Raw genomic sequence first — 24129 nt, forward strand, 5'->3', positions numbered from 1 at the left:
AACGTAGAGGGCAGCAGAAAATCCCTGACTTTTTACACTATCGGTATTTCAGAACATGAGACACGAAGTCCCATAAGATGATAGGTCTATCCTATACCTAGTCGGTGGTTGTACACCCGTGACCTGTGAGGAGGCACTACCAGGCACTACAATCCATGGTGCAATCAGTCAAATATGGTCAAATATTCTCAAATATCAAGCCATATGAAGTGCTATCAAGCTGTTAAATGAAAGGGTTATGTACATAAATATATGACCTCAGTTATTGTTAACTGAATATAATGTTACCTAGGTTTGGTCTATTGTAATATCGTTTGCGTTATTTTTTAATGAATCAAGTTAGAAGAAAAATAAGGAGCTTTGCAATTTAGTCAATGAAAATTTAACCTAAGTATATAAATGTCATGTAAAACTCAAAGAAAATACTCATCATTAAACTACTTCGACGAAAAATTGCAATAATTTTGTTGGATTTGATGACGTGATAAATACTATTTTTGTGCCAAATGAAAATGAGTGAGACAAATGAAATACTAAAGAAGGATATTGGTCCAGCAGTTATAACGGAGCAAGAGCAAGAATTAGCTCAGAATGCACTTGCTGAATTTCAAAAAGGAGCATACAGCAGTTGCTTGTTGTATTTAAATAAGCTGGAAACCCTCAGACCCAAAGATCTAAAAGTAATGCACAATAAAGTTATAGTAGAATGTTATAAAAATGACTTCAAGAAAGCAGAGTTGCTGAGGAAAAGTTTGAATGCAATTTGTGGACAAATGTCAATGACTGGGTCAACTGAAACCATAGATGATATTCAGAAGTGTGTAATGCGGTATAATCAAGCAGTTCTATTATATCACACAAGACAATATAATGCAGCGCTTCAAATTATGAATAGACTATTTGCTTTTATAGAACCTATGGGTATGTAAGAAATAGTTATGTACATATAATCATATTAATTAAATCACTAATGCTATATAAAATATTAGTTTTACTTTCTTTTAGAAGAATCACTAGCACACAAAGTTTGCCTGCTTTTAATAGAATTACATATAATAGTGGATCAGCCAGATGCAGCATTGTCTTTAATAAATTACATAGAAAGTCAACTGATATCAACAGATAATTCTAAAATTGCATCTGTTGATAAGGAAGGTATAATGAAATCTATGAAAGAACAAAAAGAACAGAGAAAGGAAGCAGATACAGTTACTGATGCATTTAAAGTAAAATTATTGAAATGTAAGGCTAGAATCTATCTTAAGATGCATCAATTGAAATTGTGTAGAAGAGAATGGAAGACACTAGTATCTCTGTGCACACCTGTAGTAAGAAGATACAATTGTTCTTTTTCTCTTAATATATTATTTTAAATAAGTTCCTTACTTTAACTTAATGTCTTGTTTCTTCCCACAGAATATATCAACTGTATTTTTGAAAGCTAATCTCGAATACTTAAGAGGAAATTATAAAACAGCTATCAAATTGTTAAATTCTGTAACATCTGAAAATTTGGATTTTAAGTAAGTGAGATTTTTGTTTTAGTTTATATTAGTGTGTATATGAATGCATTTTTATGCTTTTAGATCTTCTGGAGAGTCTTCTGTTGTTTTATACTATAACAATATGGCATGTATACATCTTGCAATGGGTAAACCAAATTTAGCCTGTTTCTATTTAAGAAAGGCTTTATATGAAAACAAATGTGCTTTAGAAAGTGTACAAGCAAATGACAGTGGTAATTATAATATTTAGATTTTCTTGTGTAATTTTGAACTTGGATATTAAGAACATTTTATCTAAAGAGACTATGATTATGTAGATCCTTTATCTGCGCAACCACTGTATACACTTGGTGGAAATAGACATCACAAGTTAATGTACAGTTTAGGTGTATCATTATTACATGCAGGTCAGGCAACAGTTGCATTTGACTGTTTTATGGAAGCTGCCCAGAAGCTTCATAATAATCCTAAACTTTGGCTGAGAGTTGCAGAATGCTGCATTTATAATCACAAACCAGTAAGTGAGTTTATTCAAATTATATTATAATATATTTGAGAATGAAAAAGTCATTTTTACCCTATTTCCAGACAAATGAAGTCGATTTTAACATTCCAAAACGAAGAAAGGATTTAGTACAAAAAGTCATTGGTTCTGGCATTCATAGGAAAATTATTCTGGCTTCCTCACTTTTCAAAGATACAAAATACCATTCCGAAGGTTTTCCATCTGCTATACCACAGTTAACATTAGAATTTGCATCTCTATGTTTAAAGAATGCATTGTTTTTATTACCAAGTACCAGTGAACTCAATGTCCCGATTACAACAATTACTGGTCCACAGTCAGTACCTTTAACATTAACACCTGCTCATAACTTAGGTATTGAAAGTTAAAAAAAAAACATTTAAAATAACATATAATATAATTGATATATTAATAATTAACAAAAATAACTTTTCAGGTGCTCAACATTCAAGCTTAGTGTCACAAGTCTCAGCTGTTGAAGCGTTAAATTTAAAGACAAGTATTTTAGCAGCAAGCGCTTACGTATGTTTATGTCTTGGCGACTACGTCGTCGCTCTTGAACACGCCAAGTCACTACTAAATATTAGTAAATTGCCTGGAGCATACAAAATGCTGGGAAATCTTTATGCTGCAGAAAGTTTAATATTTATGGACAAAATTAGTGAAGCAATTGAGTATCTTAAACCAGAAAATATTCAAGATCTAAATACTTTTGTACCTATTCCTGAAAGCCAGGATAAGGAGAAAAGCGACGAACTTGTGTCAAGACCTATAAAAAGTAAGGCCTAGCTTGCAAACATTTGATTCTGTTTTAAAATTATTTATATTTAAAAAAATTATTAATTGTAATTTATAGTGTGGTACCCGGCAACTGTTCCTACGGGTATAGCTGTATTGAGATATAATTTAGCTGTAGCTTATGCAATCCGCGGTGAACTTGACAGATCTGGAGAAACCTTAAAACAGGTAATTCATACTTCTAAAGACTTGCAACTATATTGTTCGATTATTATTGCTATTAGTTTTACTAAATATTGTAATAACCTTTTCAGGTTTGGATGTCTAAAGGTCCAGACTGCGACGTCCCTATACACGTAATAATGTTAGCTTTGTACATAGAATTACAATTAGGTAACACTATAATAGAACTTCTGATTGTAAACAATATCAAAGGAAAACCTTGTTAAACAGTAATTTCAACTTATTTTTTATGTTACAGGACACGCAGATATTTCAAGGTCAATTATAAAACAACATTGCCCACAGTACCGCTGACGGTAAATTTTCCGTTAAAAAAAGTGTGATCAAATTGAATTTTTATGTAAATTTTCATTGCGAACTTTATTACGATCAAATTGAATTTTTATGTAAGTGTAAATGAAGTGTACGCATTTGCGTATGCAAATATATGCGTATTGTATAGAAATCACGATTCTGTGAAGAAATCTGAATTGATTAATAAATATTATAATTCTTATACATTTCAGAATGTTTTATAAATATAACTCCTGTATTACTTATAAAGTTTTCTAAATTACTGTTGTTCTCAAAGAGAGGATAAGACCGATAAGACTCGACGAAATATTGAAATTGTGTGTTTAAACATATATTATTCACAATAAAGGACATACGTAATTTCCGATTCAGTTGTGTAAACATATTTCCTCTGTATACTCCGGTTCTAGAGTGGTAAATACGCGTGTTGAATTGCCGGCAATGATTTCGCCGATTGTTACTGGAAGCGTTCTGACTGGCTTGGAGGCCTTTGGCCTGTAATATGGTCATGGCCGTCTAGGCGAATCACCCCAGGGCCTTATACTGGACCTTACTCTGCCTGACTCACACATTTCCAGTGGTTCTCCACTGTTCAGTATTCTACATTTGACAGCGTTTCCTCTATTTAATACGTACGATTGGTATATGCATGTATTAGTATATCTACGTACATGAGTTCTTGATATGCGATTGGATATATAATATACGCTATTTACACAATTTTAGAAGATGTTATATTAACATTTCGATTGTTTTCTATATTTACAATTATATGTAATGTAATATGATTCATATGTATAAACACTTCTGTATCAGCAAATTACAATATGTATATACGTTTATTAATCGAAACTTCTCGTTTTTATACGCGCTTATTATTTTTCAAAACGGTCTGCATAAATTGTATTATTTCCATGTCACAAGTTCAATAGAAATGATCTTAAAAGTAATAAGTAGTTAGTTGTAGGATATTTGAACGGGTGATTACAACACAAAATTGCACGACCTTATATCGAAATGATCTACCGCTAACAAGAAACCGTGGTCGGTTGAACAATGGGAGGAACAGAAATAAAGTGTTCCATTGTATCGAAGATATATCTGAAGATTTCAATGTTTCTCCGGTTGAAGAGGAAGGACAGCGGAAGGCCGTCCATTGCAGGTGCGATATATTACGCGCTTCCTCTTGCAAATCGGGTTAACAGAAAACGATATAGGTACATACATACTTCCTTGAATTCGGAATTCATTAAAAAAGTTATAATTATAGTTCACGATGAGTAATTAAATATCGATTATGAAATTTATCTTCCTTTCACGTGCTAGCATTATTCTCGAATTATCATCTTGAGGTATGCCTGTAATACTCTGAAACGAACTTACAATTAAATTTCTAATTGAGAATTCGTATTTATATTGTCGTTCCAGTTGCAATCATTATTTATTTCAGTTTCTTGCAATACACTATATATATTCTTCGTTAGCAATTTCCTTTTTGTCATACTCTTATCATGCGTACAATAGAATCAGCATCTTACATTAGTTGCAAAAAAACTGAAATTCTGCGAGTTACAGCCATTTTTTCTCCGACTTTTCGTATCACAAAGACAAGGCACCATTTTAATCGGAATGCACAGCCTGGAAATCTGAACTGATCACGCGTGTCCGTGGAGCTGAAGCGGACTTGATAAATTTAAAATAAAATTGATTCGACCATTTGGCGCGCTGCCCTGACCCAGTTCGAGTTCTGCTCCCGTCTCCAACGAGTAGAACAAGACGATGCCGCCCGGAGCACCGAGAATCGCCTCGGGGAATCGCCGCCCTCCGAAGAACTATCGAGCACCCTGACCGTCCTTCTTTTCACCAGAGTCTAAACTAACTCGAACTACGGTCAAACGTTAGAGCTAAATTCGATTATATATTAGTGAACGTATACCAAGAATGCGTATAAATTAGAAGAATAAGTAGCTCAAGTGGTACAACTCTATTATAAGTACACCGAGTATATTTATCAATAAATATCGATATAAGCCGTACTGTGAATGACACGCGATGGTGAAGAGCGACGTCATATAACCGGCGTGTTTCCTTCGAAAATTCAAATTAAGAATTTGTAAGCGCGAATGGGCCTCGATGAATTGTTACTTAATCATATACCTATCGAAATTAACAAGGACACGCAACGGAGAGAATAAAGTATGTAATTACTCGTGTATACATATATGTATAAGATTATTCCTGGAGATCTCCGTGAATACACGATTCGAAAATCGAGTATTCATGTTATCGAATACGACTTCTTATATATGCTTACATACTATGTATTTCTATTATACTTATTGTTACTTACTCTTTCTACTTCGAATTACCTCTATTTCTACTTATTCTAACAAGGGAAGGACACGAATTGTCCGACTTAAATTTCGATGTGGTTTTGCAGGAAATTCAGAATTGCTTTTGTAGATATTCGAACGTTTTTAAGGTAGATACATATACACAATTAAAATTTCACACCTCGATGGATGTAGCGTAATATAAGCTCTTCATTTCAGTATCATGGTGGTGAGGTGATCTACACGATTAGCAAGGACAAGTAATTTAGAAATCTCACGATCGAATCTCATTCGATCCAATGTATTTTTTTTTATTCTTCAATTTCCTCTATTAATTATACTAATTTACTAATACGATATAATAAATGACCATGGACGATTATTACCATGCATGCATTGGATATGAAAAGACTAACACGGTAAATATACCATATTATGAATGTATTATACATTAATTAATAGATGTTAGTTAATAGATGTATCAATTAATATATTATTTTTTATATGCACTCGGTCGCAGAGTGAATGTACATAATTCTAAATTCAGAATATTATTTTACCTATTATTTTACCTAATTACCCGTGAAAATTGTTAAGATCAGTCGTGAACAGCAAATAAAATAAAAGTAACACAGGTACTATCGGTTATGTATGTATGTATCTTAATTTCATGTTAAACTAGTTAATCTTTAAATCATCATGCATGTATATTTTCAATAAAACTAAATATGTATTATTTAAAAATTTTAGTAATACTATAAAATAGGTACTCCGCTATGATGCATGAATTGAACATTCTATAATATCGTATTTTTGCTTTCTTGCAATTATAAGAGACGGTTGTAAATTTATAATGATTATTGCACTCAAGCCGGACCATAATATATTCTCAAAGAAAGTGCGTTGCTCACTGTCAATCTATAGCTACTTTGAAATGTTCCAAACAACTGCTTACGCAATATACGTAGGTACATACGAAGCCATATACCTAAGAGGGTTACACGTCGATCCTTCAAACACTTTTACGTAAATGTTAATCCAATTTTTTTTATATGCTGCCATCGATTACTTTAACTTTGACTATTTCTCGTAAACAACTGTCTAGCTTCATTCACGTTAAAATACAATATTCCGATGTGATTCTTTTCCTTTTACAATTGCATCAAATAATCACGTTGATATATCATTTAATTTTAATAATTAATCACTTCTCATTAAAGTTAGTAAGCCAACGGTTCTCTCCTTAATTTTGAATAAGATTTGAATGAATTCGTATTAAGTATTAGCCGACAAACAGGCGGTATTCGAAATAGACGAAGATAAAGAAACCCTTTCGATTCGACAACGATAACCTGCGTATGTCTTCGTCCTTCCCCACTACAAGTATGGCGATACATGGTACCAGCCGCACTTGACCTATATCTTATTATGCTGGCACCGTCCGGATACAACGCGAAGCGTTTGCGAATAAACCCGGCGGGTCTCTTCGAGGTTATCGAGGTTCACCACCACCGTAAAGAAATCCTTCCTTCCTGTAGCAGCCGACTCGACGGCCCAGCTTCCGTGAAAGACACACAGACTTAGGTTCAAAGAGTCGAGGAGTTCGCTTCGATCATCTAGTTTCGCATTTCTTCCATTCGTGTCTGATTCGATTCGTCGATCCTAAATAAAAGTCAACGTTCAGTTTCTTCGAAATAGTCACTCGTTTTTTTTTAATATTCTGATTACGTGAAATATGGAAATTGACGGTGATACCTGTGATGAGTAGGTATTCTCGGTAATGCGTTACACATGACTCCGTTTACCTGTCGATTCTTTTCTCAAATTTCTGTTAAACATTATTGCACGACGACGCTACAATTTGTAATCCTCAGGTTTTTTCCGGAATTTCTTAGAGAAATATATGTGTACAGAAATCACTGTCCTTGTTACGTTTCCACCTAACAGAAATGTGGATGTTAAGTGCAGCGATTATATGTATATGTTACGTGTTACGTACAAGGAACAAGCAGCCTTGAATAAAAGACAATAGTTGTTTCTTTTTACGCAGAGGACGAGATACTTCTCCGCGAAATACTGTGAACCTCTAATGGAAAGCCGTGCATTGCTCTTTTTGCCGAGCGCGTTAAAACACGAGACTTTGTAGGTACTTACATGCGTGTTCCACGGAGCAATGTTTTCGTCTGAATGTGTACGACGCTTGGTATTGCAATAACACTGTTCAAGACGTACTAAATTTTGCAGTCAATAGCCGTTTCTGATAGATCTTTATTAGTTGAATACGAATCTGCAAACCGTTTCTTTCCATTACGTATCGTTTAAAAAAAAATGTATTTTCTTAATAATTTCAAATTTTTAACTTTGGAGCTGTGTTTTATCGGAACAGTTATTCAGTTTCTTTTGACACGAAATAATTCTCTGGAGTCTTCCGAACAAAATGACATAAATTGTTACTATATTATAAACATCTAAATACGTTTAAATAATGTTCAAAGTGAAAAGGACACCGAAAACGCAGCAATTCTTGCTGATATTCTTCAACTTACGTGCTAGACAGAAACGGTTTGCAGACTCGTATTCAGCTCATAAAAATCCCAAATAGCACCGTACATTCTAAGGACGTCCGTTTTGATGTCCAGTTTATATCCGAACGTCCTACGTCCATTTTGGACATCCTTAGGACGTTCATAAGACTTAAATTTCGGATGTTCTAGAAACGTCCGTCCCAAAAGTCCTTCGGATGTTCTCAAGACTTAAATTTTGGATCGTTTCATTTAGTATTTTTGCCAATGTCATTCCGTGCAAGGTGATGGAACCCCATGAACAAGGCGTCAGTCTTTAAAGAATCAATAGAGAAGTGTAACAACACTAGCGGTTTTGTGCGAAAACCTCAAGAAAGTTGAAAAAACATGTTTTTTCTTAAACTGTCTCTAACCAACACTGAATCAGAGTTTTGCTGTGAAAATAGAAATAAACACAATGTACTTGGAGATCATAATCCCCTGACCTATATTTTCATTACAATTCCTCACAGGAAATTTAACCTTTTATTTATTAACAGGAACTAACTATGTAGATCTAATTTTTACTAAGTGCGGAAATCGCAGGAGAGTTAATCTTTTATTTGTTAAACACAAACCAACCTAACCTAATTCCTGTCACCTTGTACAGAATGAAATCTAACCGCAATTGTAAACATTTGGGAAATGTTTCTTATACGTTTTTCAAGACATTACCATAGCGTTTTTAAAATCTCTTTAAACGTTCCCAAAACGCACAGGGAGTGTTACTTTTATACATTCGGGAAACGTTCTGAGAATGTTGACACAGGATGTCCTCAGAACGTTCCACTTTGTAAATAGGACCTTCTTAGGACATTTAAAGATCTTAACGAGGACCTAACGGGGACACGTGGACCTTTTCGGGACATCCTCCGAATGTACAGAACGTCCGGAACGTACGTCCATCGGACGTACATAGGACGTTTTTGTGCTATTTAGGATCAATCAAAAACGCCTACTAGAGGTTCCAAAAACAAAAAAAAAAGGTTAAAATTTGTTGAACAGTGTAATCTAAATAATATTTAGATTATCGTATAAATTAAATAACTAAATCATAGAAAAGAAATCTAAAGTAAGTCAGACCAAACAACCCTTCCGCTCCACGTTTACTTCGCCAAGGTCCCGACCGAATACCCTTCAGACAATACGTATCTTCCCGGCGTCTTAGTCTTGACCAGTATTTAGGAAGGTCACGACCTCAGGGTAGGTTTACCACGGGACAAGTAATCACGCATGCGCGACCCGTGGGCGAAAGTATTTAAAGAGGTGGACAAGTCCTCGGGAAGACCACTCTTCCCCGAACTGTCACGAATCGCGCAAGTCTCCCACTTTCCTCCCCTTCCGAGGCAAAGTAGCACGCATTCTGAACGAGAGCGGGAAGATCGGCTCCTTTTACTCTCTTCTTTTCTTTCCCATAGCCCCCTCCTTTAGGATCCATTCGTCCTCCGTGGTTTCCCCTCTCCGAGGATCGTTAGCCTACCGTCGAATCGTTTAATAGACCTACTCGCCTGTCTTCGCAGATTCGATTTAGTGCCACCAAACGTGTCGGACCTGGTGACCAGGAGAAACAGATCTCGTCATCGTTAGGCAACCGAGTTCTTTTTTTCCTCTTGGACTATACAAGCAACTACTATAGGGAACCAATCACGAAAAAGACAATCGACGAAGACCTTCTGTAAAACACGAGACTAATTGTTGTTACCTTTGATCCTTCGTTTCGTCGCACGTCATCTCCTCTTCGATACGAGAGGCGCGCGATTCAAACAGGTCGTTTTCCGACATTGAAAACTGGATGCTCGGTGCGTTATGGAAGTAGCATCTGGCACGGTCTGGAACGTGTTTGTCGGAAGAAGAATCACAACGCCGTCATAACATCTCGAATAGACTAATTCGAAAGACACACGTGCAGGAAATCCAGATTTTCGTTCCCTTCTGTGAAGTTCGAGGCGCTTCAACATGGATGAGGTGGATGTTCAGCAAGAGCTGAGGGATAAAGTAAGCAGCCTGATTTTCTCCCCGCCGCCGATGAAGAAATCCGACACTAGGGACAGTATTTCTTCAATGGACAGCGACGTTAGTCTTTCCTTCGACCGTAGAGGTTCAAAAGGTGAAGAAGCCGATCTGTCGGACAGTGGAAGTTCCGATAACGAAAGAAAACGAAAAACTCCCGCGAAAGAACATCGGAATTCGGATCCAGATTCGGGAGCAGATTTCACCGAGGACGTTAATCCTAGAGAGTTGAATAATCAAATGCAAGAAACGCAAGTTGATGGAACTACAGTCGAAAAACAGGACGATTTTGTTCCGCCTAACAGCGATTTGGCTGAGAAAATATGTGCTCAAGTGGAATTTTACTTTTCGGACGCGAATATCGTTAAAGACGCTTTTCTGTTGAAACACGTAAAGAGAAACAAGGAAGGATACGTGTCGCTCAAACTGATTTCGAGTTTCAAAAGGGTGAAACACCTTAGCAGAGACTGGAGGGTTGTTGGTGCGGCTTTGGCTAAATCGAAGAAACTTCAAGTGAATCCACAGGGGACCAAATTACGTAGGATCGATCCTTTGCCGTTATTCGATCAAACTGCCCCTTCGAGAACGATTTTAGCCGCCAGACTTCCGGTTGAGAAATTATCGGTGGAATCTGTAGCTGAAATCTTTCGACCGTGCGGAGAGATCGCCCTTATCAGAGTTCTTCGACCTGGGCATCCTGCACCAGCTGAGGTAATACATTTTATCTGTATTAAATGAATCCAATTCAAAATGCACAGTGCGATCCCACTTTACCAAGTACACTCACGAGCAAACTCGGCTTCCACTAGGGGAAAAAGTAACGTAGATAAGGACCTCCTACCAGTTGGTATTGGGAATTATTAAAATTTATGCCAAATTAACATTCGATTTAACATTTATTTCAGTAGTTGAAATAAATTTCTCAAGTGGCGTACAAGAAGGGTCTCCTACTACTTGGTAAATTTATTTTAAGTACTAAAATAAATGTTGAACCGATTGTTAATTTGGCATAGATTTCGGTAACCTCCGAGACCAAGTATTAGTAGGCCCTTCCCCTACATTGCTTTTTCTACTTTTATAACACGAATTATTATCGATACTTTGGCGATGTTAGAAGAAGTAAAATAAACATGGCCGCAATTGTAATGTCTCTCTCATTTTCGGTTGTAAAAACATGCTTAAGCGACAAAGCATAGTCGGTTGATTTGAAGGTAGACTGCAAATTTCATAACTAATACGAAACGATCTAAGGACTCTGAAACGTTTCGATAAGTAAAATGAAACTCTGAATAAACTGCCTAAAAGTAATTTTAAATCTATGCGTTGATAATTTAATGATGTATACTATAAAAAGGCGACCGTTGATTGTCACAACTATAAGGAACTTGTATTCAATTGTCAGGTGCGACAAGTAATCGCTAAAAGGCCAGATTTGGCATCTAACGAGGAGTGCGCCATGGTCGAGTTCACGGACTCAGCGTCCGCTCGTCTTGCACTGCAAATGGCCTTCGGTGATGCCAAGGTGTTCGAGCTGCAACAATCCGGTGACAAGAAGAGGAAACAGCAATCAACGAAGAAAGGTGCCCTGACGAGATTGGCCAAAGAGGAAGCTTACAACTCCTCGAGTTGTGCCAGTGGATCGGAGGTTGAAGACGGGAGAGTCAGACAGAAAAAACCCATTCATGGTTATCCAGTGTATCACGCTTACCCGGGCCATCCCTATCAAGGTATGCGTAGATTTAAATCAGTTATCAAAATTACAGTTCCCTGTAAATACTATACTTTGTTATCCTCAACAAGGTTCCATAAACGAAAACATTACTATTTCTACCAAATCTCCTCAAGCATTCACGATGAAAATGTGGTGTTAATTTTCTGCTAAGAAGCCTCTGTACTTTGAATGCTCGAAGAAGCAGAATTTCGTTATATTATCGGAAAGTATACACGGTGTATTCAAAAAGTTCCCGGACTTATGTTTGCTACCAAAAAGATTTATAGGTAGACATCATTTTATTGTTTAGTGTTCTACATAGTTTCCTCCTCTGTTGATACACTCTTGATGACGTTCATACAGTCGCCGGAAATATCTGGAAAAGTCTACGACTGAAATACCCTTTAACGTCGTTGTCACTTTCCGTTTGATTGCTTCCTCGTCCTCAAAACGAGTTCCTTTCATGGCTAGTTTCAATTTTGGAAATAGGAAATAATTCGCTGGAGCCAGATCTGGTGAGTACGGAGGGTGCATTAGAACCGTGACTGACTTTTTAGCAAAAAATGAAGACACAGTTAGCGACGTGTGAGACGGAGCGTTATCGTGTAACAGAAACCATTGACCGGACTGGTGTTTTTTTTCCAAGTTCGTCATGAAGGATAGCATGAACACTTCCAATACTTATTTTCAACTCCTTTGAAAACATTTCAATGTTCATACGGCGATCTTTCATGAGAAGCTGACGAACTCGCTCAACATTTTCGTCCATTCTGCTTGTCGACGGACGCCCTTTCCTTGGGTTGTCTTCGAGTGACTTGCAACCATTCTTGAAACGTGAATACCATTCAAATACTTGCGTACGACGGAGACAGTCACTTCCATATGCATTTTGCATCATTTGGTATGTCTCTGTAGGACTTTCTCCACTTAAAAAACAAAACCGTATCGCAGCTCTTTGCTCCATCACAAAAATTATTACAACAAAACAAAACTGACAAATTTTAAATGTGCTCTGCAGACAAACGACTAAATCTTTTAAGGTTAAACGAAGCTGATAAACAAAAGAAGATCTATAGTCAATAGATTTAGCCTTAATGTAATAACAGTCCGGGAACGTTTTGAATACACTGTGTAGGTATCGGTACCTTCTGGAAATATAATTGTTCGTTCCTTTGTGGAGATACAGAAACCCGTGAACTGTGTACACATTTACACATTCAAAAATTCGACTGAACATTACAAATTTTCTTACAGGACCACCTTCACCAGACGCATGGCTGTCTCGCCGGTTGTCCGGCTGCTCGGTATCGGGTTCGGAAAACGGTTTCATCCTTCGTCGTTTGTCTTCCTGTTCCGGTTCAGGTTCCGGCTCGGAAACCGGAAACTTTGGCAGACGTTACTCCGCTTGTTCCTCTGGTTCCGAAACTGGTTACTGCCATCCGGTCTTTCCACCGAGTTACTGCTACCAAGAGAACCGACGATTCTCCTGTTGCTCGAGTTCCGGTTCCGAGTGCAATAGTGCCTGCTATCATTCTAGTCGCCGTGGATCCACGGATTATGGGCCATTCTTGAGAAGACTGTCCGCGTGTAGTCGAGATTCCGGCTTCGATGCAGGTGCCAGAAGGTTATCTCTATGTTCCTCTGGCTCCGAACAGACCACTTATTGTCGACCTAGAAGCAACAGTGGTATAGCGTTAACACATTTGCCAGAGAACGTAACGAGAATGCCGTCTGGTCCGGATGGTACACGTGGATTTGGTAGGCCTCTAAAAATCAACGCCATGTCACCATCAATAGAACCCACTTGGTAGACGTCAGTCGTTCTTTGTGGCATGTATACAGATCGTTAAAGTAAATTGTTTGGCCATATTTTACTAGGTTATTCTACTGTTCACATTCATAAGAATAACACGATGAAAACGTAATGTCGTAAATACTACTTTCTGCGACCACGGAAATTGCATTTATCTAGATACATATACATATGTAAGTACATGCTACTTAATGATTTTTGCGGCTAGGCCACAAGTATCGTGGATACAAGGGATAAGAATTATAGAGTGGCGAAAATGCAACTTGGAGATCTATGCTGTTGAAACACTTTTCAGTAGTATAATTAGTAACACAGACTGATCAAATTTCGACAAATAATACGGAAACATAGATATTGCTAATGCAGACGTTTAATGTACTTGATATTTTTATAGCCTGGACATGGGCGTAGCCGAAAGATGAGTGGCCTTTGCCCTCGCCTGCATCGTATGGTATGGAAAATATGTACGTTAATAATAGATATCATTAATAAATAGAGACAACAGAGGGGCCTATGCCGTTGGACCAAGAATTAGCTTATATGTATAGTAAATGTGTTGGGAATTTGAGTGGAATTAGACAGGAGCTGAAACAAAATATATATGTATATCTAGCTCAGTGCGACAGATGATCGTGAACAGATAACGATAACAGATACTTGAATATTGTTCACCGTTTATACTTAAGTATTATTATACAAAAACTTTCGATTACGAGATTCTGTGATACCTACTTATTAATAATGTACGGACTTCGGAATCTTAAGTAAAATATACATACATACATTTAACACACGTCGATTTCTAGGTACTTTCGACACTTTACTAAGTGTCAATAACTACGAAACATTGTAAAAAAATATAATACGTTATGTTGTGATTTTATACCGATTTTATGTTATCCCTTTCAAATTTACATTCCTTGTCCTACGTACACGTCCAGTCACAATATTTCATGCATTCATAAAACAAGACGCTCCATAAAGAAATTAAACTCTTTAAATGTATCTTTTAATATGTACTCCTATTCTGCCAGATTATATAAACATAGATAATTCTACTTTCATACTTTTCCGAAACTCTTAGTTTTTCCTTCCTATAATATACCAAGTGCTGTTTTAAACAAGAACATAAAAAATTGTGAAAGGAAATTTAGTAATGGGTACTTTGGTACCCAGGTACATACCCGGTTGCCTACACAAGGGTTAAATCTTAAAAATAATAAACAGTTATCAACTTAATAACTTTGCCAATAAATTATGAATTAACTATATATCATATGCAAATTCTTACAAATAAATTTTTCCATACAAAAGAAATTAATTGTACAAGCACAATATTTTAGCGTGTAGCTATAATTCAAATATATGACATATTGTATAATTAAAATATTTGACGAATATTCGTAGCATTCAAACTTATAAAATGTTCGTATATCAAATTATTCGGTTAATTTACTTATGTTAAGCACATATATATGTACATACGTGTACAATTATAACGGTACTGATGCAACTATTTAAACACGATGGACGTTGCGTTTATACGTACCTATGTTCTTTAAACTTTTACATACTCGTGTTAATTACTGTATACCTAACAATAAGCTATTTACAAATAAAATGGATCGAGTGTCACGTTTTTGAATGCGATAATACTAACAGTTGCACATGAGGTAGTGTGAATTGGTGCGAATGCTGGTAAATTATTTAGATAAGTGGTATGAGTGTCATGAGTAGCTTCCGTCCGTATACTGTATACAATTGTGCTACGTGGATGTGGGAGTTTCAGTTCGTTTCGTAGCAGTAACATATATATGTATATATGTACGTATATTCATTATTTATGATCAGCATAACACGGTGAGGTTAGGATGTGTTTACTTGTCAAATTCATTGACGCAAGAGGTAAAACACGAAAACAATTCAAATATAGCAGGAATATGACAAGTGGACAATTTTAAATAGAAATCATGTTTTTTCCGATCGGATGGCCACGGGTTCTGAATACAATAGACCCGGAGAAGATAACTGCAATTGTTTGCAACAGGGATAAGATACTTTTCGCTGTTTTGACGGCAGATTCTCTCACCATCTGGTATTGCAAGGCATGTGTTTTAAATGTGATGTTAAATTCGATAATTAATATGTTCCAAAGTGAAATTAAGAGCCTTCATGATGTTCAGTCCTAGTGATTCATAATACTTCTTTATGTACCTAATGTAGTTAAGATGTACTATACTAACTGTACGATCATTTCCTTAGATCTCACTATTCAGTTTTGCATGTTGACCAATAATTTTTGTTAAACTCATTCTATAAAGCAGTTTACTATGTTTTTATACTTTGATTTCATTTGTAATAAAAAACATTTACATGTAGCCGTGTGTACCCATTGTATTCATCAGAAGAACTGCAGACTCTTTAAAAAAACATGGAGACAATATTTTGGTGCAGTGGAGGCCAGATTCCAGTATGCTGGTTATTGCGGTATGAAAATTTATAAAAAATATTCAACTACAATATAAAAGCATAAAACAATTTTATTGTTACAATTTTTATTTGTTTCAGACATTGGATAGCTATCTTCTGTTTTATAGACTATCAGATTCCAGTCCAGAGGGAAGAGGTCTTTATGAACAAAGAGACTCTCCAGTTACTAGTTTAAAAAGAGATAGTGCAGAACTTTTTATCAAGGAAGTTATTCCTTCTTTGGTTTTGACATTTGTAAGTTTATATAGTGTATTACACAAGAATGTCCTGATAATACTTCCATGAAAATTAAAGTGTTACACAAAGAGTTGTCAAGGAACAAAAGTAAATTTTTAAAAACTGTTATACTCTCTGTTAATAATGAAACTAATCATTTCCATTTGTGCTTAAAGAACAATTTTCAAAGATTTTTTATTCAATCTTTCAAAATATAAGGCAGATATACCTGTCCATTTTATGGATGCAATATATTGCCTGTATGCTTTCAATGAGAGTAAATACAATTGTTTTGTAATAGGCAATAATTTTCTATTAGGTATGCATATAAAAACTGAAATACAATCTTACTCCAGTCATACCCAAGATGTACACGAGCCGACTCTGGCTTAGTATATGCAGCACATATCTCAGGAAATCAATATTTGTCAATAAAACAAACAGTAATAACAAACATTAAACTACGTATTACGAACAAGCGTAAATGATGCATGGACTGAGGGAGATTGATAATTTATATATATATATATAAATTATCAATCTCCCTCAGTCCATGCATCATTTTTCATAGATATAATAGTTGTGCACTCTTGTGTAATAGACAATATATATGTGAAATTGTATGGACAGCTGACAATAATTTGTTTGAAAAAAATTTTATATTCTCAGGAGAAATCGGCTTGGATAGATGGTGGTATTAGTTCTTTAGTTTGTATACGCGACGAGTTGATGGTAGCTACAAAGACTAGTCACATCATACGTCATAAATGGGATGGAACTGTGAATCGAGATTACTCCCTTGACTTAAGAAGAATACCGTTTAGTGTGGATCAACAAATATCTACTATGGCTGTACCACTGACTGAGAACAATGTTTATGTTACCGATATAGAATATTCACCTTTAGTTGGTGGATTTGCAATTGTTCTTAACACCGGCAAAGCAGCATTTCTCACAGCACAGTCTCTAAAATTCGACCCTAATGTATGTTAATTGTCTTTTAAATATACAGACAAGATATATTACATCAATATTATTTTTTAGCAAGTACAAGGAGTTTGGGCTAGAGATGTCGATGATGCTACATGTGCGGCTGTAAATCATAAATATCGACTTATTGCAATTGGAAGGCAAAAGTATGTTCTTTCATATCTGAGATTCGTATTACAACACATGTATTGTGTGTATGTGTGTATATCTATACTTGTACATTTGTTGTTAGTTCTGAAGGTGTCGTTTATTATGTCGATGAAACAACAGGAGGTTTAGAAATGTCACATACATTAAGCTTATCTTCGAAAGATTATCCAGGAAGACCTGGTCGCGTAAGATGTTTAAGGTGGACTCCTGATAGTTGCGCAATTGCATTAGCTTGGGAAGGTGGTGGCTTAGCAGTATGGAGTACATTCGGTGCTCTGTTACTTTGTAGTTTAAAGTGGGATTATGGTTTGAGAGTAGACCTATCTCATGATAATCCTTTGCATATTTACGTAATGGTTGGTACATTCATTGATAAAACACTTAATATTAATTTTACTAGACTATATAAGCTCATATTTCGTACATTATAGGAATGGTCTGCAGAAGGTTATCAGCTTTGGATGCTGAGAGAATCTCCAGGTCCGTCTGTAATTGAGGAAAATGGGAATGGAGTACCTAATTCCAAACGTTCTTTGATACAGTTGGATTTTGTAAAAAGCCCTTTAACGATCAATCCTTGCATGGTGAGATTGTGGAAACATATCGAAAGACATTTCATTATTTATCAATAGTAAACATTTTGACGTTATTTGCATTTTGTTAAACAGGGCCATCATGGTCATTTGTATTTACAAGGTGAAGATAGGCTCTATTTAAACCTTGGTGGCGGAGTTTCTACAAATACTTCAACTTTTCACATTGGTAGTGAAATTCCTAATGATTCTACAGTGCAAACACTTGCAGGTTGTAAACAATGGCTGGTCGTTCCTATCCCTAGTGCATATAGTGGTTCCAATTGGCCAATAAGAGTATGTAAATACATGTATTTCGTATATGTATTAGATATATGCATATTAAATAATTTATTCTTGTAGTATACTGCTATTGATAACGAAGGCATGAGTATCGCTGTAGCTGGACGAACAGGGTTAGCTCATTATTCTTTACCTACACGTAAATGGAAACTATTTGGTAATGAAACTCAGGAACGCGATTTCATCGTGACTGGAGGATTACTGTGGCATCGAGGCTTCTTGATAGCTAGTAGTTATTCGATATTGGACGATAAAGATGAAGTTAGAATATATCCACGTGATACACGTTTGGATAATAATTATGTTAGAACCGTTAGAATGCCGTCGCAAGTGCTATTGCTCAATACCCTAAAGGACAGACTCTTAACATTTTGTGCTAATGGGCAGATTAGTATTTACGATATGGTACTAGAAAGCAAGAATGGTAAGTTGGAAGAAAAAAGTCACCCTACAAATTAGAAATGGGGAATTTGCTTTCAACAGAAACGAATTTGTATTTCAGATGCAGGAAGTATAGAATTAACAAAGTTGCAAACAGTCGATGTCAGCGGACTTTGCGTTCATCCTGCTTGCGTTGTAAGTGCCACATTAACTACTATACGCGCAGAAACGGCCGGAAGTCATCCTCATCCTGAAAGTCTTTTGTTAAATGTGTCTGGGCGTCTTCTGATGGTTCAACGGGAACATTCTACCGATAATCCAGAAGTTGTATGTAAATAATACGTTTATCGTTAATGTACTCGTTATTTTACATCTGTTCTTTTAATGTTTAAATATATATTATTATAGTTATTTACATGTAGTGCCCCAACCGTATTGGCTTCTTATGTAGAAAACGTTTGGGTACCATGGAGATCAAGGAGAGACAAGCCACACTTGACAGAAGCTCTGTGGCTATTTTGTGGAGCTCACGGAATGCGTGTCTGGCTTCCATTGTTTCCTAGAAATCACCAAGAAAAAGCACATACATTTATGAGCAAGAGAATAATGTTACCATTTCACTTACGTATTTATCCTTTGGCTATACTTTTCGAGGATGCTATTTTGTTAGGAGCTGAAAATGACACTGTACTTTTTACATCTGATACAAATTCTCCATTCTCTTTACCCTTCAGTTTGCTAGAACTTACAGTAAGTGCATTATTATCTGTAGATGGATGTCCTGTAACTGATGGTATAACGTCAGAATGATTGACTCCATTATGAAAAATATGTGCAAGGTAAAAAACAAATGAGTTTTTACAAAGACTTCGTTTTCATGGAAATGAAGAACTCTGCTTCTAATCACTAAGTTTGACCACCAATTACAGGGAATCATTTAATAAAAGAGATAACACGAAATAGTTTGATTAATGTTTTAATTTTAGAGTCAAGTTTATCTTCATCAAATATTACGACAACTTATTAATCGTAATTTGGGATATCATGCATGGGAGATTGCTCGCTCATGTTCTTCACTGCCATATTTCCCACATTCGTTGGAGCTTCTTCTTCACGAGGTATTAGAAGAAGAGGCGACTAGTAAAGAACCAATACCAGATGCCCAGTTACCTTCTGTAGTGGAATTCATCCGTGAATTTCCAGGAGTATGGGCTAGAGCAGTTGTTCAATGCGCTAGAAAGACTGAAATAGCACTCTGGCCTTATTTATTCTCTGTTGCTGGACCACCGAAGAAACTATTGCAAGATTGTTTGCAGCGTCAACAACTCGATACTGCTGCTAGCTACTTAATAATTTTACAGAACTTAGAACCTTCTACTGTTAGTCGACAACATGCCACTTTATTATTGGATGCAGCGTTAGAGCAAGGACGATGGGAGCTTTCAAAAGATCTCGTTCGTTTTCTCAGAGCCATTGGTAAATCATATAAAACTAAACATTTGCTTTTTGTTTCTATTACTTTTATGTGTACATTTGTGTTTTGATAAGATCCGAATGATGTCGAATCGCCACGGACGTCTTGGGGCGGTACATCAAAATTAGGAGGACCCCCACAAACACCACCTCTTTCACCTCATGAAGATGATTTATCCTTGGTATTAGGGACCATGCAAGTTTCAAGAAGTCGAAGTTACAGTACCACAGCAACTCCTAAAGTACAACTCGAATCGGTCGCAAAAGATATAACGCCTCCTTCGATGTTAGAAAAAACTAGAAATGTAGTTATGAGACGGAAAAAGTCTGTGCCTACAAATACTTCTAAGACCGAAAAAACCGATAACAAGTAAGTTTTAATTATTCGTACATTTGAAATAGAATTAAGTATACAAATTATTATATCAAAATTCAAGTACAATAAATAAAATCTCCCTATTAGAGAGGGATCGGCTGAAGAGTTCTTTATTGACGTAATACTACAGCGTCATGCCCGTCGATTACTTTCGGCAAAACGACTCGCAGATTTAGGTAGATTTGCTGCACGACTGGACTTCCATTTAGTTACATGGTTCGGTAGAGAACGTGATAGAGCAGCGAAAATCGACGATTACGTGGCAACACTGAAGGCAGTCCATGAGGATTTTGCGTTTGCTTACCCTGTATTATCTCTTCCAACTTTGCAAAAGTTTCGAAGATCTAGTCTTACGTCCCTACGCTCGATAAGATCAGTCAGTTTAGAAAGTCCAGAAGATGAACTACTGAACTCGAGCTTCCCGATCGATTTACCTGACAGTGGTTATACTAGTTTACCAAGTGGACGACCACCTTACACAAGCTTGATTTCTCCTGTTGCCAGTTTAGAAACACAATTTCCTGCCGCTGAAACAAAATTGACAGCAAATATGCTGCAGGGTATTTATTTCCTTTGAAAAATGTTATTGCATCATATTAATTTAATTAACCAATAAAGGTATTAATAAATAAATTCCCAGATGCCAACAGTCTTCTTAGTGACAGTAGCACAATTTGGAGAGACGACACCGAATCCATAGTTGGGACTGGAGTTGGAACAGTGTGCTGGGTTTCGCCGGAACCAGTAGAGCAAACTGAAGTCCATAACACTTCTCCTTGTGCTCCGATAAGTCGAGCAGAAGTACAACTTAGATACCTGTTACAATTATTTCTTGAAGGTGGTTGCTTAGGATGGGCTGCGGTATTAGCAACAGTTTTGCGGGACGCACCTGCTATGGCTAGAACTATTAGGGCAGCTCACGCCCCTATGCAAACTTTTGATTCTGTAATTAATTTAAGAGATGGTCTTCTTATTTTAACCAAATGGTCACACTCAGAATGGTGAGTACTGTGTGAGTGCAGGCTAACTGTAGAATAAACCTAATACTTTGTTGCTTCCTGTTATTCTTAAAGTATGAAGATTACATCTCCATTAGATTTAATTGTTTTGTTGGTCGTGTGACATAAAATGTATGAATTATTAAGTTTATTCCGTACTTCGTCTGTGCCACAGTTATTATGAACATAGTATGAAGAAATTAATTTATTTATGTATTTCAGTTTGGGCTATAGACCGTTTATGTCGAGCATCCAGGTTCAGATTTCTTTGATGAACAGATTAGTTGTAATTAAACAGCAACACGAACAAGAGCAAATCCCGGAAAGTCCGTCTCCTAGTCCAGCACCGTCTGCTGGTAGTAACCAACGAGGAAACTTATCTCGATCACGACATTCGTCTATTAGCCATGCTTCAACAACTGCCCCTTTAGAGGAAGAGCGATCTCACGAGTTATCATTAAATGTCGACGAAGTGGCTTTTCGAAATAGTTACAGCAATCTGAATAATGTGGAAAATAATTCTTCTCAGACTACCTGTATAATCTCTTAAAGCAATGCTATCTTCTCAAAATACAGATATGTTGTTTGTACTACAATCTAATATTAATAGGTAAGTAGAAAAATTTCATTTAAACCACCTAGTTTCAGTAGAAAAACTACTGTTTAGAACTAAAAAATTTTCAAATAATACGGAATGAATCCAATCACCATCAAACGCCAACATTAAAATATAAATTATATATGTAATATGCAGGAAGTTATAATAATTTTTCATTACCGCATCGAGTTTATTGTAATATTTACGAAATTAGTATTTCGCAATATTCTAAGGATTTCTATACGTGTGAATACTTGATTAAAGTTGTAGAAAAGTTACTGTTGACATATTTTTAGATTCATTCTTAAACTACTGAACAACAAACAGTAGTGCTTGAAGAAACTACAAAACATGACTGATACTATCGCTTCCTTCATCCGTAGACAATATATGTACATTCAGTGATAACGAGTATTAATATTGAGTGCAAATTGATATTAGTAGGCTATAGAGTTGATTACAAACGAAACAATAATATTGAACTTTAGTATTTTGTACATTGCAATATTACACCGAGTGTATTGCAAAGAAATAGCATGCACAGATCATTGTTTAGGTCAACATAAATCCTTTATTTTAAAATATTTGCAGTATAAAAAGTAATATTGATAATGTGTAGTTGTATTTGTGCAGTTGTACATTAAAAATTACCGTCCTCCAGATTTTTTTGACTGTAAAGAAACGTGAATGTAACACAATCAAATTGGAAACAAATAACTATGTATGTAGACATAATGTCAATAACTTTGTGATTGATATTATTATAGATATTGTTTTTATATTAAGATTTGATATACTAAATGTTGTAAAGGGAAAATCAGATTGCTGATAAATAGTAGTTTGTATAATATAAATTTGTAAATGAATGTATCTACAACCGGCTACTTTTATTCAAAGAGAATTATAAATGATGTAATATATTTTATTGGTTACCCAATATAATTAGTACAAGAATAATACTGCATTGAACAGAGATATTAATATTCATAAAATGAATTCTGTAATCACGAAAGTAATGCATTTATACTGCATAAAACTTGGGTTGAACAATAGCTCTAGTATTTAATTTACATATTATATTTCTGTAATAAAATTTCATTTATACACCTCTATTTGGCTATAATTTGCATTCACAAAGACTTCTACTGTATCATTATGAATAAAAGTACAGTAGCAAATTGTTTGTATTGCACTGAACAGCGCCGGATTAAGGAGCTAAGAGTGGGCTATAGCCCCGGGGGCCCCACTTTCAAATTCGAAACAAATATCGAATGAAAAATATAGCTAATTATAGATAGTCGAAAATAATAATCAAAATTATTTATATTTACATACGGTAGATTAATAGGGTGGTTTGTCAATAAAAACACATAATGTGCTAGTTAATAATAATTATGAATACATTGAGCGCAGTTTCCCTACTTGAGAGAAATTGTTTAGTGTTAGGAGTTGAAACGATTCCCTAAATAACTGTTATATGTACACCGACGAGCAAACTCGGCTTCCGCTAAGGGAAAAAGTGAAGTTGGCGAAGGGCCTGCTACCATTTAGTTTTGGGAGTTACTGAAATTTATACCAAATTAACGTTTGATTTAACATTTGTTTTAGTACCTGAAGTAAATTTACAAAGTGGAGAGAGGCCTTTCCTCTTCGCCATTTTTTCCCCTAATGGAAGCCGAGTTCGCTCGCCGGTGTACATATAAAGTAGGCTGTACACGATAGAGGTTTACCTCGAGGCCTGGCCTCATGAGGTGGTCGCAATGTTCTGACTGAAACAGTTATGAACAACCAAAATGATGCTACATACAACTATTTATACATATAGGTATTATACATAGGTAAAAAAGG

At 35.9% G+C, this 24129-nt stretch overlaps 3 protein-coding genes across 3 annotated transcripts; all 3 read left to right on the forward strand.

Moving 5' to 3' along the window:
• Positions 1-363: 363 nt before the first annotated feature.
• Positions 364-3306, forward strand: LOC107192029 (CCR4-NOT transcription complex subunit 10). Its single transcript, XM_015581206.1, has 10 exons — positions 364-921; positions 1006-1328; positions 1417-1523; positions 1587-1738; positions 1823-2022; positions 2094-2385; positions 2468-2809; positions 2888-2997; positions 3084-3162; positions 3251-3306. Exons 1-10 carry the CDS (start codon positions 507-509, stop codon positions 3304-3306), a joined length of 2076 nt encoding a protein of 691 aa, XP_015436692.1. The 5' UTR covers positions 364-506.
• Positions 3307-10156: 6850 nt separating this feature from the next.
• LOC107192035 (la-related protein 6) lies at positions 10157-13774 on the forward strand. The gene is made up of 3 exons (XM_015581213.1): positions 10157-10921; positions 11613-11937; positions 13176-13774. The coding sequence occupies exons 1-3, from the start codon at positions 10157-10159 to the stop codon at positions 13730-13732; spliced, it is 1647 nt and encodes a 548-aa protein (XP_015436699.1). The 3' UTR covers positions 13733-13774.
• Positions 13775-15704: 1930 nt separating this feature from the next.
• LOC107192028 (guanine nucleotide exchange factor subunit Rich) lies at positions 15705-22316 on the forward strand. The gene is made up of 16 exons (XM_015581205.1): positions 15705-15839; positions 16114-16221; positions 16303-16458; positions 17110-17424; positions 17485-17576; positions 17663-17936; positions 18012-18164; positions 18249-18449; positions 18516-18879; positions 18958-19163; positions 19245-19586; positions 19823-20312; positions 20385-20679; positions 20773-21245; positions 21326-21686; positions 21906-22316. The coding sequence occupies exons 1-16, from the start codon at positions 15705-15707 to the stop codon at positions 22231-22233; spliced, it is 4293 nt and encodes a 1430-aa protein (XP_015436691.1). The 3' UTR covers positions 22234-22316.
• The last annotated feature ends 1813 nt before the right edge of the window (positions 22317-24129 follow it).

The sequence above is a fragment of the Dufourea novaeangliae genome, unplaced genomic scaffold, assembly GCF_001272555.1.
Source record: "Dufourea novaeangliae isolate 0120121106 unplaced genomic scaffold, ASM127255v1 scaffold295, whole genome shotgun sequence".
Taxonomy (NCBI): domain Eukaryota; kingdom Metazoa; phylum Arthropoda; class Insecta; order Hymenoptera; family Halictidae; genus Dufourea; species Dufourea novaeangliae.